Below are 25,248 nucleotides of genomic sequence, written 5' to 3' on the forward strand. Positions count from 1 at the left end.
TCAGTTCATTGTAGAGTATCATATTTTCAAGCCAACCATCTTCCAATTAATTTAGAATGGTGAACAGCACAGTTGCAATTCTGTTCTTTTCCATTTACTTACATTAAAGATTCATTTTGGGTAATCAGAGAATTTTGTATCAGCTATTTTTTTCTATTTTTTACCTTAAAGGTTTGCTTCTGACAGTTTAATAAATTATCCTGTGGTCTGTGCTGAAAGGTAACTGAATTTTTTTTGCTCAACAGCTCTCTCATTGACACATGTTCATTTATTACTATTTCTTCCATCAGCTGACTCACTTGAGGCTAATTCTGATGAAGTGCTTTCAAACAAGGACCACGATCGGTTTATATTAACGAGGAGATGGTGAAAAGGCAGCTTTTGAACAGGATAAATTAGAAAAAGAATCCAATCAAGAAATGGGCAGAAGACATGAAAAGACATTTTTCCAAAGAAGACATCCAAATGGCCAGCAGACACATGAAAAAGTGCTCAATATCGCTTGGCATCAGGGAAATGCAAATCAAAACCTCAATGAGATACCACCTCACACCAGTCAGAATGGCTAAAATTAACAAGTCAGGAAATGACAGATGTTGGCGGGGATGCGGAGAAAGGGGAACCCTCCTACACTGTTGGTGGAAATGCAAGCTGGTGCAGCCACTCTGGAAAACAGTATGGAGGTTCCTCAAAAAGTTGAAAATAGAGCTACCATATGATCCAGCAATTGCACTACTGAGTATTTACCCCAAAGATACAAAAGTAGGGATCTGAAAGGGTACGTGCACCCCAATGTTTATAGCAGCAAAGTCCACAATAGCCAAACTGTGGAAAGAGGCAAGATGTCCATCGACAGATGAATGGATAAAGAAGATGTGGTATATATATATATATATATATATATATATATATATATATATATACACACACACACACACACACACACACACAATGGAATATTATGCAGCCATCAAAAGGAATGGGATCTTGCCATTTGCAATGACATGGATGGAACTGGAGGGTATTATGCTGAGCGAAATAAGTCAAACAGAGAAAGACATGTATCATATGACCTCACTGATATGAGGAATTGTTAATCTCAGGAAACAAACTGAGGGTTGCTGGAGTTGGGTGTGGGGTGGGAGGGATGGGGTGACTGGGTGATAGACACTGGGGAGAGTATGTGCTCTGGTAAGCACTGTGAATTGTGTAAGACTGTTGAATCTCAGATCTGTACCTCTGAAACAAATAATGCAATATATATTAAGGAAAAAAAAAAAAAGAAGAAGATAGCAGGAGGGGAAGAATGAAGGGGGAGAAATCAGAGGGGTAGACGAACCATGAGAGAGGATGGACTCTGAAAAACAAACTGAGGGTTCTAGAGGGGAGGGGGGTGGGAGGATGGGTTAGCCTGGTGATGGGTATTGAGGAGGGCACGTTCTGCATGGAGCACTGGGTGTTATGCACAAACAATGAATCATGGAACACTACATCTAAAACTAATGATGTAATGTATGGGGATTAACATAACAATAAAAAATTAAAAAAAAAAGAAAAATTATGAACTTTGGGATCAATTTTTTTATGAGTCCTAACATAATTAACTCTAAAATGTGAAGCTGTAAAGTATTATTCTCAGTAGACCCTGATATTTTGGCTCCATTTAGGAACTGTATTAAGAAGGAAAATGAAGGAGAGGATTGAAAAGAAAAATAGACTTACACAAGCATATTTAGGGAAGAAAAATTGTGCAGAAAAACTTGAGTTAAGAAGAAACAGATTTAATCATGTATCTGGAGTTGGATGATAAAAGTCCCTTTGACTTTTATGATTGTACTGTAATTTTTCTATCATGTTATCACCTCTAGCAGCAATTCTTGTTATGAAAGGAGATATTTGGGGGAGATTATTGCACAGATAAGCATTCTTTAGTAACATACTTTTCACTATAAATGTGATCTTTGAACTTCCACACTTAAACAAATAGATATGGTTAACCCATTCTGTCCTGTAGTTAATTTCTCATGCTAATAAAGACACAGATATGCAAAATACTTAATTGTTACATTTCCCCCATATTACTGAAGCACAATAAAATCATTTGCTTTATCTTATTTTAGGCCTTGACCTTAAGCGTGGAGGGGAGATATATCTATCTATCTATCTATCTATATATCAGAGAACAATTAGTTCTCAATTAGATAGATAGATATATCTATAGATATAGATATATAGATATATGTGGCTTTTGTCTAGACTAGAAACAAACTTCCAACTGATTTGCATTTGAATGGATCTAGGACTCTAGCTCTTCTGAAGGGACTGTGGTGCATTTATTTTTCACAGTTAAGTCTGTTTATCAAGACTGAAGTCTTTGCATATTTTGTAAAATTTTGGCTTTCAATAAATAAAAGTAATAACTCTTTTTGTTCTTTTAGTGATTTATAATTCTATTTTCTTTGCAACTCTGTCTTAATTTTATAGAAAAGAAGTACTAAGTCCACTTAATCTAGTCTGAAAGTACATTAGAATGAGGAAAAGGAGAACTAATTGTTCTCTGATAAGACCCTAACTAGCAAATTATTTACCTTTGCTTACTCTCTCTCTCTCTCTTTTTTTTTTAATTCTGGGAAATAAAGTGGAGGCGTTGAACGTGTGTCTTTGCTGTTTTAATTGGTTGTTTTGCTCTAAAGTCAAATCTTATGCTTGTCCTTGGATTCACTGTAATCTTTAAGAAGACACATCTGGCTCAGAGGAAGAGCATAAGGTCTTTTTTATGAGGGCTGTTCTCCTAACCTGGCTCTGATATTTATTAAATGTCTAACTTTAATCAGGTTAATTACTTACCCTTGCTATCCCTCAATTTCTTCATCTATTTTAAAAAAAAAGGTAAATAATAGTGCCTCTCTCAAAGGGTTATTTTGAAGATGAAATTAAGTTAATACACACAAAGGACCAGGAGTACCAACGCTTAGTACATAGGAAAATTAAAAAAAAAAACAGTTTTAATTTATTTTAATTAACATATTCACTTATAAGCACTAAGTTGCATTATTGGTAAAGCAAAAAATAATTTCATGTGCAAACTGCTCATCATCTAAACAGACAAGTTAAAAGGGGGTGATGATAGGTGCTAAGTTAGAAGTGTATACAAGCTAGTATGGGAACTTAGAAGCGAAGCACCTAACTTGACCTGGTGTGGGGGGTAGTCAGGAAGTCTTCGAAGAGGATATTGTACCTAAACTGAGTGGAGAGAGCAAAAAGTTAGGTAAAGAAAGTGAACAAGAGTGGGGAGAGCATAGGTCCTATCTTACAGGCATGAGTAAAAAGGGTTCTTGGGAAGCAGCCAACACCCACATGGCTGGATGTTGCAGTCCTCGGGATGGTGTGAGACCAGTGCTGACCAGATTTACACTGAGAAGAGATGTGTATCTATGATAGAGGTTTGGACTTGAAGGAGAATCATTAAACAATTTTGAGAGGAATAGTATGAACAGATTTTTATTTAACATAAGCTATATCTCTGGCAGATGTATAGAAGATGAATTAAAGGAGAAATACTGGTAAGAAATATACAGCAACAGAATGATCAAGTGAATAATGTCAAAGTCATATTTTTGTGTATAGTATAACATTCATAGAATAACTTTAAATAATTCTAATGTCAGGGGAAAATCATCATGCTATAATGCTAAATTAAAAAGACAAGATATAAACTATATAATCTATGGTTATACATATTGAAAAAGCACTTCCCAGTACTGTAAAATGTGGCAGGAGGTAGATGGATTTTGTCTTGTTTTATTTTCCTTTATTTTTCATATTGTCCTAAGTAAGCATGCATTTATTACCTCTATCATTAGGAAAAAAATCCACATATTGTTAAACATTTTAAATCAACTCAGTTGAATTAAATTCTTGTGAGTTTTTCTCCTTTTCTGGGGTAGTGAAAAAAACTATGTTAACTTACTTTTTAATTACATAGAGTTTGTTAAATATAAAATGTTCGACCCTTACATTTTGCTCAATATGATATACAAAGTCATTTTATTGGATAACTGCTGCAGGAGACTGGTACAGTTTCAATTATGAATTATATTTGGACTTAGACAATAATTTTTTGTTATCCAAGGTTAAGGTTTTTTCCTTACTATAACTAGACTCAGAAAAATAGAGCAAAATCCAGAAACACGTTAATACATACACATATACACACACACGAACAGTAACTTTTCAAACCTTTTTTCTTAGAACAACAAACTAATGCTTATAAGTCTGTAATTTTACTATTCAGAAGCAATTTCAATTTAACATTATTTTCTACTTTCACAATTATAGTGAAGAAAGTAAACCATAGGCTTAAATAATATATTTTAAAATTGTTTAATTAACTAACATGAAAAGTGTTCTGATATTATTAGGTTTAAATATATATAAGGGAAAATTTTATGAAACATATGTTACAAGATATAAGACTTGGAATGGACCGATTCTTTTTCTATTACCTCAGTATGATGCCATCCACCAATATCTTAATCAAAATAAAATGTCATTTTGATCCAAACCCTATAATTAAAGAATATTTATTATTTTTAAAATTCACTTAATCAAAAAATTACCCCCTCCTAATTAGTGATATCCTTCAATGAAAAGGAAACGACAGTCATTAAAAAAAAAATAATGTTTACCTCTAATCATTATGACAATTATGAATAAAGCATATCGAGGAAGGAGAAATTGTGGTAAATCATTACATCTAGGCTAACATGGCTCAGGGTTAGAGGCTTAAAAATTCTCAGCCACTGAGACCTATTAGAAATCTAAACTTCTAATTTAGATTAATTCAATGGCCATTCAAGAATTTATAATTTAAGATATCCCCAATTTCCTTGAATAAATCCTTACTCATTAGTAAAGACAATTTTATGCATTAGTATGAAATTAAAAGGTTATTGAGATGAGTAGCAAGATGTAACATTAAAATGCCAGAAGAGTTGCTAATATCTCATTTGAAATGTAGATTTTATTTTTAATTTTGACTTAAACAGTTTGGCTTTATAGAGAGCTCTTTTTGGTTGGCATAAGGAATTATTCCAGGACATATAATTCTTTGACTATTGTAAGAGGATGATATTTCGAGAAGTATTTATTAGCTTATCTTGTCTGTTAAACATTTATGAGCTGGTTCTTTATCATCCAAAATGGCAAGGGAGCAAGAAAGATGAGCTGGAAAAAGATACTATGAGACCTTGTGGACACTGAAGAGATATGATCATGGGTACAGATTCTGTCTCAGAATGCCTTAAATATGTCAAAGCATGTTCTCTTCAGACCCACTCAAAAGCTCGGTAAGGAAATAGGGGGAAAATTAAAGGTATCCAATGAGGCATAAACTGTAGTATGTGAGCAAAAATGAAAAGCTCGTCTCAATCATCCATGTCCTTAATTTCTCGGAATTGCCATTTCAGGAACTGAACATTTCTATTAGAGAAAAAGGAGGCCCTAGAACATTATCATATTTCAATATTATGACAGTCACTCAAAGGAAGGGGCTTGTGTGTGTGTGTATAGTGGTTTGTTCTTTGTCCCAGAGAAAATGAGATGATTTTCCTTGCAATTACGAATAAGAAATAGCAGTGTCTAGGATAATATTCCTAAATATGAGAAAGAAATTTTGCATGTTATTGAATCTATAATTTTGCTCATTTGGTCCCATAACTTTATATGACATCTTGATGACAATATATCTCACTATTATAATCTCCTGAAGTGCAGACTCACGTAGCCAAATGACTAATATTTTGGATGCCGAAAGTATACCTCAAACTCAGCTTATCAGTAAATGTACTCTTGATAGCCCCTTTCTCTAACTGGCTCCTCTCCCAATATTCCCCATCTTAGTGACTGTGCTTTCATCCATCTGCTTCTTCAAGCTAAACCATTTAGGTCATCATTGACTCTTCTTTCTTCCACACCACATAGAATCCATCACCAGTTAAAATGTATGCTATCATCAACTACGTCTCACTACCTCCACTAATACTGCCTAGTCCGAGCATTAATTTCTGCCTTAAAATATCCTCTTAATTGGTATCTTTCCTCCACACTGGTTGACTTCAGACTCTTCTCCATTCGGCATCCAGATTATTTCTTTCAAAACATAATCTAATTGTATCAGATCCCTATTCAAAACCTTCCGATGGCTCACATCACCCCTATGTAAATAAAATCCTTGTAAAAATATAAAAACACACTTATAATAATATAAAGAGTAAAATGTCTTTCCATGGCCTATACGGCATTGCATGATTTGGTCCTGATACTAAAGAGAGATTAGAAGAATATACAAAATATACAAAATAACATGTAAAAATTCTTTTGCATATTTATAATACTTTTCTGTCTCTTAATTAGCTTTTCAATCTACTACTGCAGTGGTCCCCAGAATGCAAGAATGCCAGCAGGGTTAATAAACTCATCTCCACAAGAAAACATTACAATTTTTTTTTTAAAGATTTTTTATTTATTTGCGAGAGAGAGAATGAGAGACAGAGAGCATGAGAGGGAGGAGGGTCAGAGGGAGAAGCAGACTCCCTGCTTAGCAGGGAACCCGATGTGGGACTCGATCCTGGGACTCCAGGATCATGACCTGAGCCGAAGGCAGTCGCTCAACCAACTGAGCCACCCAGGCGCCCGAAAACATTACAATTTTATTTGTATTTATTTTGCATCTCAATGTAATGTGTGTGGTATAGTAATGCGTTGGCACAGTGGGAATGAACTTATACATAAATAAATATTTATGAATATTTTGTGGATACCTGTTCAAAATCATTTTTATTGATATGGTATATGTCTAAAAATGTTAGATACCACTCCCTTAGAGGGAATTCCTTTTCCCCACCCTGGGGAGAGAAATAATAAACATATTTTAATAGCCTGGAAATACTTTTAAATACAAGTTGGTGACTGTGTATAAACTACAGGGAACATTTTACTTTTTAATAAGGTAACAATCATCCTTTCAGAATTAGTACCCCTTTTTCTATATTTCCTTGAAACTTTAACAGTCGTGGCACTAACTAAACTCCTGTTTTGCAATTTGCTTATGTAAAGCTGAGGCGGCAGGAAATTGAGGTGGAGAGTACTTGACTTTTCCAGTCCATGCTTTAAATCACTATCTTTTGAAAAACAAGAGCAACTGCTTGTTTCCCTTTAATCTTTCATTAACTTCTTTTTCTCTCCTGGCATTGCCGGACAGAGAACAGGGAATAGGTTACTTGGACACAAGACAGTGGCATGTGGAAATAGGGACATTGTTTATGTCTGCTCCTATAATTCCTCTTTTGCTACAGAAGTTGATCTGATTTTTATTTTCACTTAAAATATTAAACTGGCACTATTCTAAAGAATTTTTTAAAATGAAGAAAAATTGAATAACATACTGCTTAGCAAAGGTGTTAGATATAAATACTGAAACCAAGGTCCTCCAGAGAATTGGTAAGAAGATCCCCAAAGGCAAATGTTCTCACTAACCTCACCCCCTTCTCAGGGGTTCTTGAGCAATCACAAATAGGCCTTTCCTCTGTGGCCTCTCTGCTCAGTCTGCTAAAAACAAAATCACAAAGCTGTCACATCTCTAGGAGGGAACCTCAAAAGACTGGCCAATGCCATAATGGGGTCAGTGAACCAATTGTACATGAATTTGGTTGTATTTCTTCACGGCTCGCTATTTTCTTCCCACCGACCCCAGGTAGTATGCAATGAGGTTAATAAGTCAAATTAGAAGTTAAGATAAATATACTAGATATTAAATTCATTCTTCTTTTATAATCATCTACTTGTTAGCAGTCAAAATATGCAAAGAATTACAACCCTTCTTTTCATGATTGAATTATAAGATAAAAAGTCATTTTTCTTAGGGATGAAGTCTCAAGAACTGACTCCTTTTTTTTTTTTTAAATACAGAAAACATTTCACTAAAGACACTAAATGTAGTAGTATAAAGCCTGTGTGTTTTCCTAAATATAAGTTTGTTTTAAAATCTACTTCATTGGTTGTTAACTGAAGTCATTATTTTTATCATTATGATGGCATTAAAAGTCAGTGGACAGTAACATGTAATATTATTACATGTTTTTTTTGTTGTCTAGTAATATAATGATTCTAGAAATAATGAGCTGAAGTTGCTCGTTAAAGAGAACAAGAGAAAGAGAAGGGGGCAGAGGGGGAGGAGAGGGGAAGAAGGAGGAAAATGGGGGAAGTGGGAGGAGGAGGAGAAGAAGAAGGAAAGGAAAAGAAGGAGAGAGGTGGGGAGGGAGGAGGGAAGGAAAGAAATAAAGAGAAAGAGGGAAGTAAAGAAAGAAAAAAGGAAAGGGAAAACAGAAAAGGAAAAACATAGGGAAAAACCCCACAAAGACTATGGGTTCAAAACTGCAGTGTTTCCATTGTTACACAGTATTAATTTAAATTAATTGATTAGGCTCAGGTCATGATCCCAGGGTTCTGGGATCGAGCCCCGCATCGGGCTCCCTGCTCTGCGGGGAGCCTGCTTTTCCCTCTCCCTCTGCCTGCTTCTCCCTCTGGTGCTCTCTCTCTGTCAAATAAATAAATAAAATATTAAAAGAAAATAAAAAGGTTAATCTGAAGTCCTGAGATTGTTCATTTTGCAAAGACAGCCTGGAAGAAAGGATAACACATTCAAACTATGGCCTCTTTTTTTGTGAGCGATGGACTAACAAGTTTTGTTTATTATTGAGATGAGGAGAGTTTTTTGAAGGTTCTAACAAGGGACCAAACTACTCCTAGTCTCACAAAAGAAAAAATATCCTTTCTCAAGGAAGATCACCATTTTGATGGAATAGCTTGAATATTAAGAAATTAGAATATTCACTTTATTTCTAAACCTGAGTATCATGTCACTCACCTACTCGAATGCCCTTATGCATGATGCATAAAAACCTGTACAGTGTAACCCCAAGGCCTCTTCCAGCCTCCTTCTCTCCTTTCACTCTTATCCCTGTTTCTATTGTTCTTTCCCTATATGCCTTAAGCTCATTAGCTCATTAGCTTCCTGTCAGCATGAAACACCTTTTCCTTCAATGACAGTCAAAATTCTATATACTCTGTCCAGCTCAAAAGTCACATTGTCAAAAGTCACTCGCTATTCCACGCTAAATGTGGAGCCCAACTTGGGACTTGAACTCATTACCCTGAGATTGAGACCTGAGCTAAGATCAAGAGTCGGACGCTTAACTGACAGCCACCCAGGCGCTCCTTTATTCCTTTTTAAAATAGCGTTCATCAAACTTTATCCAATTTTTTTGTTTTATGTTTATTTCTTCCACCAGTCTATGAGGACTGTACCCTTGTTTTCTTATTTCTCTGATACACGAACAGTATTTAATAGGTGCTTATTAAATGAATCTAGGCGCCTACGGCTTTGATGGAGCACGGAACTCTGAAAGGTATATATAGTTCTGCAATTACACAAACGTATTCAACCCTGGAAGTTGATGGAGTACAGTTATTGCTGCTAAGATCACTTTCCCTCAAAGAGACAGATTTTTCCCAAGTTAAATTACTATTTTGACAGTTGTCTGACTAGGAGAGACAGCAAAATGTACTGCGAAAAGAGCGACGACTTTGGAACCTGACTTCCTAAGTGAAACTTGCAGTTCTCCCATCTCCTAGCTGCATGATACTAGATTAGTTAACTTCTTCTGGATAGTTTCCTCATTTAGAAAATGGAGATAATAATAGCATCCGCTTCATATGGTTGTTGGAAGGATTACATGAGTTAATACATGCAAATCATTTGGAATATTAGGTAGAGGAAACATTGAATAAGTACTAGCTAGCTATTTACTATAAATAGAACAAAGAGCGCTTCATCATATTAAAAATAATATAATAAAATAATAATAATATTTGAGTGGGTGTTGAAAATGGCTTGGATATCACAGAAATTTTTACAGATTTACCCTCATATCTCAGATTTAGATTTGTTTCTTTATTTTATTTTATTTTTTAGATTTTATTTATTTATTTGACAGAGTGAGAGCAAGAGAGCACAAGCAGGGGGAGTGGCAGGCAGAGAGAGAGGTAGAAGCAGGCTCCTCGCTGAGCAGGGAGCCCGATGCCCGACTCGATCCCAGGACCCCGGGATCATGACCTGAGCTGAAGGCAGAGGCTTAACTGACTGAGCAACCCAGGTGCCCCCAGATTTGTGTTTCTTAGGAAATTATTACTAGTTATGTTTTTCTAACTTTAGGCAGGCATTAATGTAACCAGTTTGGTAAGATAAAATAAAATATTACTTTAAGTCAAATTTGCATAAACATTATAAAGCACTTCAAGTATATGTTGTTTCCCATAAAAATCACAAAGGTATCTGTGTGTGCCAAAACAAACAAGCAGACAGTGATCAAAATATAGAATTGTTTTCAATGGCACATTAACATTTCAAATCTTTGGCTAAAGATCACTGCTAAAGCTCACAGAGACATCTATCCAGAAATATACAGTGGTTAACAATCAAGTGGTTTAGCGATCTCTATGCCACTCATATCCTCCCTGACCCTCCACCCCAACATAAATGTTGCTGGACTCGTGGAGCTAATGTGGAGTAGGTCCTTGGTTGCATAAGGATGGGAAATGGAATTGGGGGAAGAGACAGATGGTGAACACATAAATCAACAGGATAGCTTCAGAGAGTAATAGCTGCCATGAAAAAATAAGACATTTAAGTGATAGATGGTTACCGGGTAAAGATCAGGCAACCACTCTCTGAGGAAGTGGCATTTGACCTGAGACATGGAAGGCAGAAGAAAGCAGATGTACAGATTTCTGGAAGCCGCTTGTTCCAAGCACGGTGCCAGAAGCACAAAAGCCCTGATGGACAAACAATCTTGGCATATTTAGACTGTACAGAAATAGGGATGGTGTGGTTGGAGTGTAGTAAGTAAAGGACAGAATGGAACTTGGTAAGTGCAGAGAAGATGGCCAGGTCATGGCCCAGAACTTGAATTTTACTCTAAGATTAAGTGAGGTGCCACTGGAGGGCTTTAAGAATGGCTGTGACATGCTTTATTGTGCATTTAACAACATCACCCTGACTGCTCTTGGAATAATGGATTCTGTGTGGCCGGAATGGTGGCAGTTGTCTGAGAGAGAGATAATGGAGCCCCTGTCTTGTAGGCTCACTGCGGAGATGCAAAGAAAAAAAGCACTAATTGGGATATATTTTGGAAGTAGGGTTGGCAGTACTTACTGATGGACTTATTCATTCAACAGATATGTAATAGGACCTACTATGGGCACATCTTGTAAAAGTAATGTGTCCTGATGTTACTGGGAGTTTTCTCACTAGAAAGTCATTACCTAAACCATAATAATTCAGCTAATGGTTCCTTGCACTGTGAGTCGCTATGGCTGTGCTTGCTTATAGATGAGTTTCTCTTTCAAAATCTAAATTACTAAAGGTTCAAGAGTCATTATATGCTATAGCATATACTTTTTAAAGAAGCATTTGGCAAAGGATAGGATAAAAGCTACTTCCAATTCGGGGCAATGTGATGTGTTTAAGTTTCTTTTTTATTTCTCTAAATAGCTCATAATTCTTAAACTCTGTGTTTATGAGCGTAACATATGAGCCCATGTAGAAAGCTCTGCCTATATAGATTTGATTGCTTGAGCAAGTTGTTTAAGTGAACTACAGAATGGGCTTCTGAAAAGAAATTTCAGGAGGATGGCAATTTTCAAGTCACATCTTTTATTCACATTTGATTTGAATGTGTACCTGTGTGTGAAAGAGAATTTAAGTGGATATAATAACAGCTTCAAGAAGGAGCAAAATTCCGCTACTTACACTTTATACTTTGAATGCCATTATTGGATACCTTAAATCGTGTTAAAAGTGACAATTATAAATCAGGGAAACACTTCATGCTTGGAATCTTTTACATTGTTCAAGCTAGTAATTTTCACATAGTTCTAAAGGATGTTGGCAGTTGTGAACTTGCCGTTTACAAGAACACGACCTTTTCTTTACTTTAAATCTCTTGGCTCCTTCTCTAGTTTTAGTTAATGTTTTCACAGAGGTAATTGAACGCTGACTGTTCTGTTAGGTGTGAAGTTCAATGGAGACAGATCTATAGGATCAATGATTGTAGACATGAAGAGTATCCTTTCCCTTTGTGATAAGTAATGAAATCCAGTCTAGAGTTTTCTATTTAGTCTGTGGGATTGGGTTTTCTTATTTCTATTGAGTTCAACTCGTTCATCTAAATTATCTATAATTATGTAACAATTGGGAAATCTTCCATTTTTCATATAATTAATTTTTATGTACTAAACACAGAGATTGCTATAATTCTATGTATTCCTCACTTGAGCAAAATTTCCACAACAGACAATGTTCACTATAAAGTATTAAAAAAGTATGGACCTAGCATTTCCAGAAAACCTCTCTATTGTTAACAATAATAATACAATCAGCAACACTAACCACAAAACCAAAACCTTTGACAAAAACATCTGAGGTACTTTGGTAGATACCAAAACCAAATTAAAAAAGCAGTCTTGAGGGGCCAAGAAAGCACTGCATTTGATGACTCAATTTGTTTCACTGGAATAAAGAATAATGATAGAAATGTTATCATTTAAAAATAGCTCAGAAAGCACAATAAAGTAACACAACCAAGAATGTTTTCAGAAGCAAAACATAATGAACTAAAAGCCTTGGTAAAAAGAGGATGTCTTTATCCCCTGATTTATGTGTTCCAGCAGGGAGAAACAATCAAGCAAAATTCAAACTGTAAATAAACCCAGAGTTTATGGGCTGCTAACATACCTCAAATATCATTTGATAATAAAAATGATATATACTTCTACTTTTTCAAATAAGAATTCTATCCAAATTATTTATGTTTTCTCTGAAAAATCAAAGCACTTACTTTGTTTTATCACATTTCATACTATCTGTGTAAAACAGCAAGGGGACTAACATTATTTTCCCCATTTTACAAACAGAGAAATTCGGAAGCCTTAGGAATATGATATGACTTTTTCTTATAATTAATAAAAATAATAAAATAAAATAAGATCTTCTGAATTTTGGTTACTAGGTAGGTTACATTCCTGCGGCCTGTCTGATTTGATGAAAGAGAAAGGAATGGTTTTCCATTTTTTTTCTTCTTTCCATCCTTGATTCTTTCCCTTACTTTCCCTCCCCTTCCCTTTCTTCCCTTCCTTTCCATATCCCCCCTCTCCTTTCCTTGTCACCTCTCCCCTGCCTCTACTTTCCTTTCTACTCCCTCGTTCTCCCTTCCTTTCCCTTTGCTTTTGACGCTGCTCTAACAACTGGTGTGAAACAGCACATGGTAGACAGATGCAGCTGTGATGCTATCACCCATTTATGGGTTTATTCAACAAATACTTATTAAACCAACACTTCATGCCTGGGGGTGCACATAGCACAGGTGAGAAAGAGAATACTCAGGAAACATAAAGATACCACTGCACTCAGTGTTGTGTATGTGGCTCCGTGTGTATACGTAGCAGCCGAGTCACGTCCTAAACCTGTGAGAGCCCAGGCGAGGAAGAGACAGTAGAGATGAAATCTGAGGCATAAAGAGTGAGGTGGAGGCACGAAGTACTGTCGGCATAAGGGGGAGTGTATACTAATGTCCTCTATCTAGGACAGACCCTGAAATGTCAGCTAAAATTACAAATAACAGTTGATATTTGATTCCGTCGCTCCCTTGCTCAAATTCCTTCCCTTCCTACAACAGAATAATGATATTCAAACTGTTAACATGTCATACAAAACTTTTATGATCTTACTCTTACCTACTCTTAGAACTTTATCTTCATCTTGCACTCCTGCAAAACCCAAACATGTACAGTTCCCAAACTTGCGATGCCTATTTTACCCTCTCTAACTTTCTGTATCTCTTCTCTCTGACTGGAAAACCTCCTACTGCATACTCCCACTCCACAGCCCCACCGTGCCACCTCATTTGCCTGATGAATCTCTACTAAATATCAACTCCTCTGGACAGCATTCCTGTGCATTCCTTGACTGAGTTATGCGCATGTATGAATATCCACACATTAGAACTAACTGATAGGGTCATCAGGATGATCTCCTTAAAAAATCGAATAAAAAAAGAAATAATTGAGATAAAAATAGCGGTGGGGGTTTGCCCTCTAAGCAACTGTAACAATTCATTATAAATTAAGCACCAGATTTCCAATTATATTTATCAATAATTCTTACATTTAAGAGTAGGTCAATCTCAAATAAAAATTTAACAAATAAATGTCAGCTCAAGCTAACTTTAGTGATAGAATCTTTTTGGCCATCTGCTGATAAGACTAAGGATAGAAATTATAAGACTTTTTCTTTTCAATTCCTCGATGGATACCAGTTAATTAAGTATTTACATAAATACTCATTATATCAGCATGTAACCACTAATGGAAAATTGAGACTAAATGATTTGGTCTCCAGTTATTAAAAAAAATATGAAAATACCAACATGTTTTAGGAAAGAGCTCATATTTTTATCTTCACATTAGTCTGACTCCTCAGAATAGCCAGGGGAAAATGAAGTAGGAATGAACAAAGTGAAATAAAGTGATACAAATGGTCTTTCTACTTCACTGTACTTCAAAATTAGGAAAAAAATATGAAGAAAAAGAAACAAGGTATATTGAAATAGTTAGGTGTTACATAATTTGTGAAAGAGATGATAAAATCAAGGATGAGGTGAAAACTCACAAACCGAAAAAAGCACACATTGTGAAGTCCTACAAAACCCACTTACCTTCCTACTATCCCACCAACCCACTAAGCCATATAAACAGTGAGGCAGAGAGGTTTTATTTATTTTTTTCTTATTACCACAAATGGACTGATTTCACCTCCAAACTATACCTGAATGTCAAGAACATCATGCACCTAATACTTCCATATTACAAGTTTCAAAATAAAGAAAAGGGAAAAAAAGGTTTATCTATTGACTAACATCCACATAAATAGGAGGTTGCATTTTTTGCTGTTGAAAATTTATTTATGCTAAAGAGCTATTCCACCACCTTTCATAACATGCATTGGGAAAACTAAATGATCCAGTTACGCTAGATGAAATAGACTTCCCCAATAAAATATTGCTCTTTCATTTATTTTTCTAGGGAAACAAAATTGAAAAAAACCAAAGCAATTTTATGGATTTGTTCATGGTCTAGAAATATATATATGAATGTAAATTATATTCCATCAGGATCTGTAGCAACCATTGCATTAGAAAGAAGCATGTCTACACAATAATAGCAATCTTCCTCTTATTTGATGAAGAGAGAGTTCAGGTTTAGAAGACAAAAATGTTCTGTTCTAATTTCTGTGTAAATCCTACTATGGAAAATTAAACAAAAACTGCAGTACCCCCCAAATTAGAAAAGAGCAAAATTTCTTCACATTCTCTAGATCCTTGTACTAACTCTGATCCTGATTTTTGGTGTGAATAGAAAGAATAATATCATACATAGTGAGGCCAAGGATCTTAGGTGACTCAAGATTTTACAAAGTCCCTGCTGTGAGTGTGAATCACTTCAGAAGTGGTGATTTATGTCCTTTTGTAAAGGTTAGTCCTGCAAATCTTTAAGGAAAAAAAAAAACAGATAAAGGAAAAAAAGAGGTGACTGTAGATCTTTCAGTGAGTGGAAATAGAATTTTCCACAATCTATATACTCTACAGGGGTCCATTCTTTTCACAGTTGGTGGCTCTTCTTCCAGGCTCTATGCCCCACAGCTCCCAGTAACACTAATTGCTTCAAAATCCCTGCCCAGATAAGAAGCAGATTTCACTATAGTAGAGCAAAGTTAGAAGTCAATTTATTTGTTTATTTATTTTAAATAAGCAGTGCTGGAACACATGTAAAAATCTCCTGTGACCCCGAGTTAGAATTATTAATATATTATTTTGTAGAGAAGTATATTTTGACAGAATATGTAATTGTTTGTTCTACATGAAATATTATTTGATTGTTACAATTTTCTATAAAGTGCAGCATTTATAAGAAATCAAAATCAGGATCATCAAAGAATACTTGGATGTCTTGATATCAGTAATCAATAATTCTTTATAATCTGCTCTAAAATAGACTTGGGATGTTTCTTGCATTTTCTATTGTGCTGCACATAAAATATGCTCCTGGGAATTATCTTACATATCTGATTCTGTATTAGTTCAGCACTAAAAGAACTTAAAGTTTGGTTCAGGCTATTCATGTTGATGTTTTCTTATGCCTTACCTACTTTGTCTTAAGAGCCAGCACTAATCCAAAAATGTACTGCACCTGCTATTAGATTCCACAAACTTGGAGATTGATATACACGAAGAAGGAAAGCTCATTAAGCAGTCTCGGAGTATGAATGTTCAGCAGACAGCACATGGAGAAGTATATCACTGCAGTTCCATTATACTCTACTGTCAATTTCAAGTACACCGCTCTTTCAGGCACATATTTTTTCTTCACCTGGATTTGCAATTGGCCAAAATACAGGCAAGGGTTAGTGAGTCTAGACACTGCTTTGAACTTCGGAAAACATAGATTTCCTGACCCCAGTACTCCCATTTTAAAACATTCTAGAATCTGAACATTTTTAAAGCTTATCTGCTAAGAAACTTAGAAAATTCTATTTTCATATTGTTCTTTGTGTAGCACAAAGTTAAAATGAGTCAAAAAAAATTCAGTCCGGTAGAACATATCATTTCAAGCTTTTATAGTTACTGGTGACACCATCTGATAAGACTCCAGACTTCCTTTATTATTGTCAGTTGCTGCATATTTTATAGGGTAGTGTCTCGACTTGAATGATGGTGGGTTACCTGGTATAAGCTGTTTCACCTCATACATGATTAAATTATATTTCTTCCTGTCTGAACAAAGATTATATTGAAAATACAGGAAGGATTCGGCACCAGGGAAATACATGTTAGTATTTGACAAGTGTGGAGCAGTGCAGGAAAATATCAATATGTGATGAGGTCATGATAGAATCTAAGAAAAATAGGAGGAAGTTATCCGAATGCTAAGTGGACAGATGCCTAGCTATTCTTTTGAAATGCCATTCAAATGGCCCTCATATCACTTAATTTCCAGTTGTTAGATTCATCTGGGCAAAACAAGTTGGTATTGAAGGAAATCAAGAAACCCTATTCTTTGCAGTTTGTTGAAGCAAAAGATCTAACACACAAGAGTAACAGGAGTTCATATGTGAGTCAAGATGTAAAATATATTCCGATTTGTATTTTCTGTCTTATGGTAGATTAGAAAATAGTGACATATTTAATTTAATTTAAGATTAGAAAATAGTGACATATTTAATTTAATTTACTTTTTTTAAAGTTTGTTTATTTTAGTAATCTCTACACACAACATGGGGCTCAAACTCATGACCCCAAGACCAAGAGTCCCACGCTCCTTCCGACTGAGTCAGCCAGGCATCCCAGAAAATAATGACATATTTTAAAATATTCATAGAAGCAGGATGCCAGCTAGAGTTACCAAAAAAAAAAAAAATCCAAAACCTTGAAAATACATAAAGAAAAAATATTAGAGACTTTTGAGTACAGAAATGATACAGGTCTATTCTAGAGGGAACAATACAAAATAATGTGAATCCCTAAGTCGGAAGCTAGACGATGAAACTGCCCTGGTCTTGATGTGGTTCACGCTCCCCCCACCCTTTTGTGTTATGATATCATTTTCTAAAAAAAAATAAAGTATAGTTAACACACAATGTTACATTAGTTTCAGGTGTACCCGTAGTGATGAGACAAGCCTCTATGTCATGCTCAGCTCACCACAAGTACAGCTCCCACTGTCACTATACACTGCTATTCTAACACCACTGACTCTATTTCCTATCCGGTGCCTTTCATCCCCATGACTAATTAATTCCGTAACTGGAAGCCTGTGCCTCTCATTCTCTTTGTCCACTTTGTCCATCCCCCACCCTCCCTACCCACTGGCAACACCAGTTTGTTCTGTGTATTTATGGGTCCATTTCTGCAGAAAGGTTTGTGCCTTTTTGACTTCAGAGCAGAGTTGTGGAAGTTATAAACCAGGAAAAAAAATGTGTGGAACTTTTCAAGGTTATTTAATCCAGTTCCCTTCCTTTAGGCAGATGAACTCCCAAGGCAATAAGAAAGAACTTTATAGTTGTTGATTCTATTTTAAAGTACTCTAGAGAGGGAGATTCCAGAACATTCCCTCATATACTTTTTCCAGCTTTTATTAACCTCATAGGATGTTTACATACAAATGAATCCAGACACTACCAATCTATTCAAAATAGTTCTGCAAAATCCAGCAGTAATATTTCTTTCAGTATACTGATAACGTAAAATTTTTTTCTTCTCAATACATTTCCTTTAATACATCCGCCACTGAAATACTTTCCATTTTGTCTCTTCTCGTATTTGTATACATGTTGATAAGTTACTCTTTCTTCTTTTCCTCTGACCTTACAATCACAGAGTATAACCAATTTATAATGCTGGTTTGTAATATTTAACATTAAACCTACTTTATATGTTTTAATGTTTTACAATGAAAGAGATATACCCCATGTCTAGTTGAGTAAGAATAGAATCACAGATTTGTAAGCATCAAATGAGATGTTAATGTAATAGATTCCATATTCTTATAACATTTCTGTTTGGGAAACTTCAAGACAAGGAACTTAATATGTCATAATGCAGCCCATACAACTTTCTGGCAGATTTAATCTACTGTTATACAATATTTATCCTTATATAATGCTGAAATTGTACCACTATTTTCTTTGAAAATAATTTTGGGGGTTTGCATTATTTCCTGTTAATTTTCATCTTGCTAGATTTTGTCTATCATTCTAATGTGCTAAGAAAAACTGGATATTAATATTATTCTGGAGTATTTACTATCACGGCTAGCTTTGTGTCATGCTGTCTATATCCTTATTCATCCATTCATCAACATAGAAAATACCCAATGCTACAAACGGAAATCTATACACTATTTAACAAACCCATAGAGAAAATGACCATACAAGAAAGATGTCGTATCTATGATTACTATAGTATTTCTGTGATGTGAAAATATAGTTCATCAATGAAAAACAAATTAAAGCTAGTTTGGCCTTTAATCTTTAGAGTTTATGCTAACACTAGTGATCACTTATCCTACTTAAAAGTCCTCACAAAAATCACTTTTCCACATTGCAAGTCGTTTGGAACAGTAGGTAGAGGAAGTGGTCATCTGCAGGTGATTTCATGGATGTTGAATGTTTCCTAATAAATACTTATTTTCACAAGGGACTTTGATATCTAAAATAATGCAATCATAGACCTCTCCTTTGGGAACTGGCTCTGTTAGAATATAAATATTCTTAGAATTAGCATATTAATTAACTCATATCAATAGCATACCTTCTCATCAATGAACTTTCAGATGTTTTCTTGAGCATGATTTTGGTGACAGAGTAAAAGAGATACTTTTTACTCTGACAAAGAATTAAGCGTAGGTTGGAGAAAAAGAATAGATCAAAGGGGAGGGCTGGGGGTCAGTATGAATTTTCTCTTTTTGTTTTCTTCTGTCCTCACTCCATTCCCATAAGCCCATTCCTAGCCAGACTTGCTGGAACCATCTAACCTGAAACTGTAATTAAGCATCTTATTTCTTTTCTCCATATCAGTGTATTGACCATAGCCCACCACCTAAGGTTCCTCTCTATTCATAATGGCACAAATGCACAAAAAACTTCAAAGCTTACATTCCAAGCTTCTTCATTCATCACTTCTTCCCCTCTTTCAGTATGGCCCATTTCATTTCATTCACATTAAGTCTCTCATCTGGTGTGGTAGTTAATTTATGTGTCAGCTTGACTGGGCCCCAGACTGACTAGATATTTGCTCAAATATTATTTTGGGTGTGTCTGTGAGGGTGTTTTGGATGATAAACAATTGAATTGGTCTACTGAGTAAAGCAGATTGCTCTCCCTAATGTGGGTGGACCTCATCCAATCAGTTGAAGGCCTGAATAGAACAAAAAGGCTCACCATCCTTGGGTAACAGGGAACTCCTGATTGATGGTCTTTGAGCTAGAATACTGATTGTTTGTTTGTTTTCTTGCCCTCAGATTTGGATTGAAACATTGGCTCTTCCTGGGTCTTGACATTGGCACCTTTTAGACTGGAACTACACCATCAGCTCTCCTGATTCCCAGGCCTAAGGTAAGTCCTTAGGACTTGTACTAGAATGAGTCCATTGGTTCTTCTGGGTCTGCAGCTTGCCAACCGCAGATCTTGAGACCTGTCAACCTACATAATCACATGAGCAAATTCTTTATAATAAATCTCTCTATCTCCCTCCCATCCCTCACCCTCCTGGTTCTGTTTCTCTGGAGAATGCTGACTAATACATCTTGTACTTCTGCCTACACAGGTCTGGAATTAATCCCCATTTTAACGGATACCACCACCAGATGCTGCCTGTCTCCCTAGAGAGCCGACGAGTAGCATCTCCCTAGATTGCTTATGAGTGTACACTATCCATGTTTTAAGCAACATTGTTCCTTAATTTCACATCTTTGTGGGCCACTATTTGCCAGGTACAGGCTTCATATTACCATACTTCATGATGTCCTATCCACACTATTAACCATCTCTAGCTGTGTCTATCCAGGTCTCTCTTCTTTATTCATGTATCATATTTTGAGTTCACCATCAATTCACAATGATAAAGCAAGCACAGTTGTGAATGGATACAAGAAGCCTCCTGAAACATCCCTCTTCCACTGTTCCATTCCTTCTGTAATTAAAATCGATCTGTATGACATTGATAATGTTTTTAAGCAAGGTTTACAGTAGTTAGTGTTGTTTTGTGAGTTCACAAGTTTGGTAGAAATACTAGATGCCAATGTCATCTTATGATGATTTTATTTAAAGAACCAACTATGAGTCCCTGAACGACCCTTTATGAGGGGTATGGTACTGAATTCAAAATTAAAAAAAAAAAGTTTTAACTCCATCTCTTTAATGACAAGTAGACAGGTATTCAGATAATTTATAGCAACAGCAATCAGATCTGGGGGAAAGAGTTTTAGGGGAGGCAATCATCAGTGTTCTGATGCTTATCCACTTCCCCTTAGGAAATGGTAGAGCAGATTTGGGGTCAAGAGTGTAGCTGTGGAATGAAAAAGGTATGAAAAAATGACCCTTGCCTTTGTGGAGATCAAAATCTCAACTAGTGAGGAAAGGGGTAAACAGAAAGATTTTCCACATTTGCTTTCATTAACATTTACATGCACACCTCAATTTCCAAAAAAATACTTACAGAATATCCTGATATCTTTTAAGTGTCAATGAGTTTGAATTATACACAAAACATTGGAATATCTCAGATTTATGTCCATAAGGGATACCTTTGAGGCATGCTGAAGATTATTTAGCTCAACTAGCTTGTTTTACAGAAGAGCAAGCAAGCTCTGAGAAATGGTTTCTTGTAAAAGATCATAGAGCGTTCAAACTCTTCACTAGAATAGTGCCACGCCAACACAACATACCTTGTTTAAATTTTGTTTTGTTTTCAATAACTATGCCATTTGAGGGAAAGGTTTTTTGATTATTCATATTTATTCATACTTAAAGCATTTTAACCCCCACTCCCCTACACGTTTAATCCATTTTGCAAGTTTTCATTTTTTACACAATGTAGGTTTTTATTTGACTTCTTCAGGAATTTAAAATACCATAGACAAATTATCTAAATAATTCATTTTAAACACACCTTCACCACAGACAACTGAGCTGTCATTTTGTTTAATGCATGAATCTTTTTCTCTGAGTTTGAAAATTTGTTACATTAAACAAAGTGGGCATAGCATACTAGCCGCTACTTCATATTTTGGGGGCACACTAAGATGTAAAAGAGGAGATGCTTTTGTAGAACCTCAGAAATGGAACATTTATGGGAGAAAAATCAGAAAGCTGAAATAATTTCAACATTATCTAATTATACCATATCCCTACCTTGATATACTTTTACACACATAAAAGGAAATAAAACTGTAAAACTTTGAAAGATAAAGGGACACAATTAAAGAAAAAAGGGTCAAATTTTCCATTTTCATTCCAAATAAAATTAGTGGAGATTTTTTAAATAGGCCTCAGAGGGCCCTGGTATACAAAGATAATACCTAGTTACATATTTTCAATGTGATTTTACATTGTGATTATTTTTAGAGACTGAATTGTATGCCTACTGAGATCTTGAGCCAGAAGCAAACTCAACTTATGGACAAAATATGCATTCACTGATGACATTGTGAATGTTAATTTTGGGCTAGAGAGCTGCATATTATGTCTTTACTACAATTCAAGAATAGAAGTCAGCACTGAGATGTTATATTACATTTAGTTGTTAAATTCAACATATGCTTCTTAACAAATCTGTGTTTTTCTTGATTGAAGATCATAAAAATTAAAAATCAAATTGGAATAACTTGGAGATGTAGTCTAATTTCCTTCTAGTAGGGCTAGTATTTACCAACTATTCTTGTGAAAGGATCGGCAATAGAAACAAAACGAAACATGTATTTGAACATTCTCATGTTATTATAAAAAGCATAAATAGAATACATACCGGGTTTAGAAGGATCGTGAGGAAAAGTTCACCTCCTCTGATACTTTTATCCAATTCTTGGGGTCCTCCTGGATATTCTTTGTAGAAAATAGTGTGGGTGAACAATCCGCAGGTCTGTCGAGGGAGGACCTGAGGAAAAGGGGGGAAAGCAGCATATGCATTACTTAATTAAGAGCTCCCCCACTGTCTCATGACCTCAGAGTCTGCAAATTATCATTTCCTATTGGAGTTTCTCCTTGGCTGCTAACGTCAAATCTTACTGAAATCAAGACCCGGTGTTGGTGTAAGTACGTAAATACTAAGGAGTTGCCAAATCAAAGCTATAGGACATATAGGCTAAAGCATTTTCACGAAGTGCTATAAATCTCACCCACCAGCTGAGTTATGTTAAAGGACTGCCAAAAAATAAAAGTCTTCTTAGGATTAATTTAATTTAAATGTAGAGATTCTCCAAAGTTACATTTTTCATGGTATTGGGCCATTACTCTGCTTGCTTCTGAAATACAATCTTACATGGTACTCAGTTTCTAAGATTCAAAACAGTCCATTTTCGTCACTTCTTCCACTTTTATAAATTTTGTTTTTACTACACTCTGATTTTAAATTTTAGTCACAGTAGTAGTCAAACCATCTAATGACTGCTTCTGGTACATTCTGTGGTTAATTCTGTTATAAATTTGAATGTTCAACAGAGAAAGCAAATAAGTAATTTTATTCCAAAAGTTGATTTTGAATAATAAACTGTTTATAATCTAATGGAAAAATGCATCCAATTGAACAGAGTAACTATAATTTTATCTATTCTTTGCTTTATGTCTATAATAGTTTGTATTAAATTCAAACTAAGTGGATGCATGTAATATTGGTTAAAATGACTGTTTTATTTTATAATAGTCAAATGTTCATGTAACTCAATAAAGGGAAATGGTATTTTCACTCTAATTCAAAATTATATAAGAGCAATTCTTTCCATACCTCCTGGATTTTTACGAATGTCAATACCATTATTTGCATAATGAATAGCTCCATTTAAATCTGAGGCTTTTTAAGGTCTTCTAGTACTGGCTGTGGCTAGGCATGTGTGTTAGTGCCTTTTCTTTGGTTTTAGATAGTAATTAGATAGATGATGATCTAATAGCAATCTGAACAATGGATTGGGAAGATGTAAATATTTAAAGTAGGAGAACAGTTTGTAGACCCTCGCTATGATCTAGGCAACTGATAATGAGAACATAACCTAAGGCACTGGAATTAGAGATGGACATTTTAAGATGGGCTATTTTATTTCAAAGTGAAGAATACCATATTTTTTTCATTCCAATGAGTACTTATAAATTACCAGGTAAAACTCATTTGATTCTGTTCTCATTTATAGCAACTGATACACCACTGTTGCATCAGATTATTATTATTTTTTTCAGTCAATATATCTGAAAAGAGATATATCTACCTCCATTTTTAGAGAATGCAAGAAAAAGATAGAAGAATAAGAAAAAAATATCCTAAGATACTCTAAGTGTCTGAAAACCAAAATAAACTGAGTAGATAAGTTTAGTTTTCAGATGCTATTTGTTTGATTCTGTCTGTTGATAGTGAGTGATTTGGGAGCTATTTTCTTGATCTATGGACTGACATTTTGCCTGGAAAACTCCAAAAGACAAGGAGAAACTCCCAGAAGTATAAGGTCTCTAGACGAAACTTCAATTGAGAAACTGCATGGATGATTTATTTGAAATTCATTTTCAGGATTTTGATCTTGTCTTAGATTTGGCAAACCACCCACAGCTTATGAAGCAAGCCACTAGCCAAACAATGTGTTAATGTGTGACCAGTTACCACCATGGTATGTTAGGAACTTATGATATTCTGTTAGAGAGCTCTGACGTTATGTCTTGTATTTATTCCACATATAGGTATTGAGAGTCTTCATTACACACAGCAGTATATGCTCACCATGATGTTATTGTGAATGAAGCCCTTTCGGTACCGTGCAGGTTTCAAATGTGGATATTCTTCAGTGCTGGTGACCTGAATACTCCAGACCTTCTTCCAAGCTTCATACAACTGCATATGGACTGGGTAGACCCCTGAGTGATGTGGTGCCACTGCGTAGCCCATGTTGGTGGGTATTCCATGTTCCTAAAAGAAAGCGAGAACATCACATGGAGTGTGGTCATTGAATCCAATTAAAATTGTTTCCGTAAACATTATTTAGTATATGTTGAATTCTATACTAAGTACAAGAAATCCAAAACCTAAGACAGAACTTTTGTCTTTCAACAGCTCATAATCTTACAGAACTCATGGTATCATAGACATAGTAAATACTTTGAAATGTGGTATGTGGGTGAGTTTAATTCTGAAATTTGAATACAGAAAGTTTTGGAAGAAGATAGGAATAGAACATGGACTTTCCCCAGATAGAAAAGCAGTGTCACTTGAGCAAGTGCCAAATATGAGAGATGGAAGAGCACGCTGTACGTGTGTGTGTGTGTGTGTGTGTGTGTGTGTGTAACACTGAAGATGACCAGAAAGGTAAGTATGAACTATAAAG

General features: G+C 35.3%; 1 protein-coding gene across 1 annotated transcript in view; it reads right to left on the reverse strand.

Annotated features, from left to right (window-relative positions):
- LOC118553816 (bifunctional heparan sulfate N-deacetylase/N-sulfotransferase 4) overlaps positions 1 to 25,248 on the reverse strand; it is a 300,517-nt gene that overhangs the window by 83,042 nt on the left and 192,227 nt on the right. Inside the window, exons 6-7 of the mRNA XM_078068202.1 lie at positions 24,648 to 24,833; positions 22,695 to 22,823 (exon numbers count right to left, since the gene is read on the reverse strand). Coding sequence (XP_077924328.1) covers positions 22,695 to 22,823; positions 24,648 to 24,833 — 315 coding nt within the window. The remainder of the gene's footprint in view (positions 1 to 22,694; positions 22,824 to 24,647; positions 24,834 to 25,248) is intronic.

This window comes from Halichoerus grypus, chromosome 3, assembly GCF_964656455.1.
Source record: "Halichoerus grypus chromosome 3, mHalGry1.hap1.1, whole genome shotgun sequence".
Lineage (NCBI taxonomy): Eukaryota > Metazoa > Chordata > Mammalia > Carnivora > Phocidae > Halichoerus > Halichoerus grypus.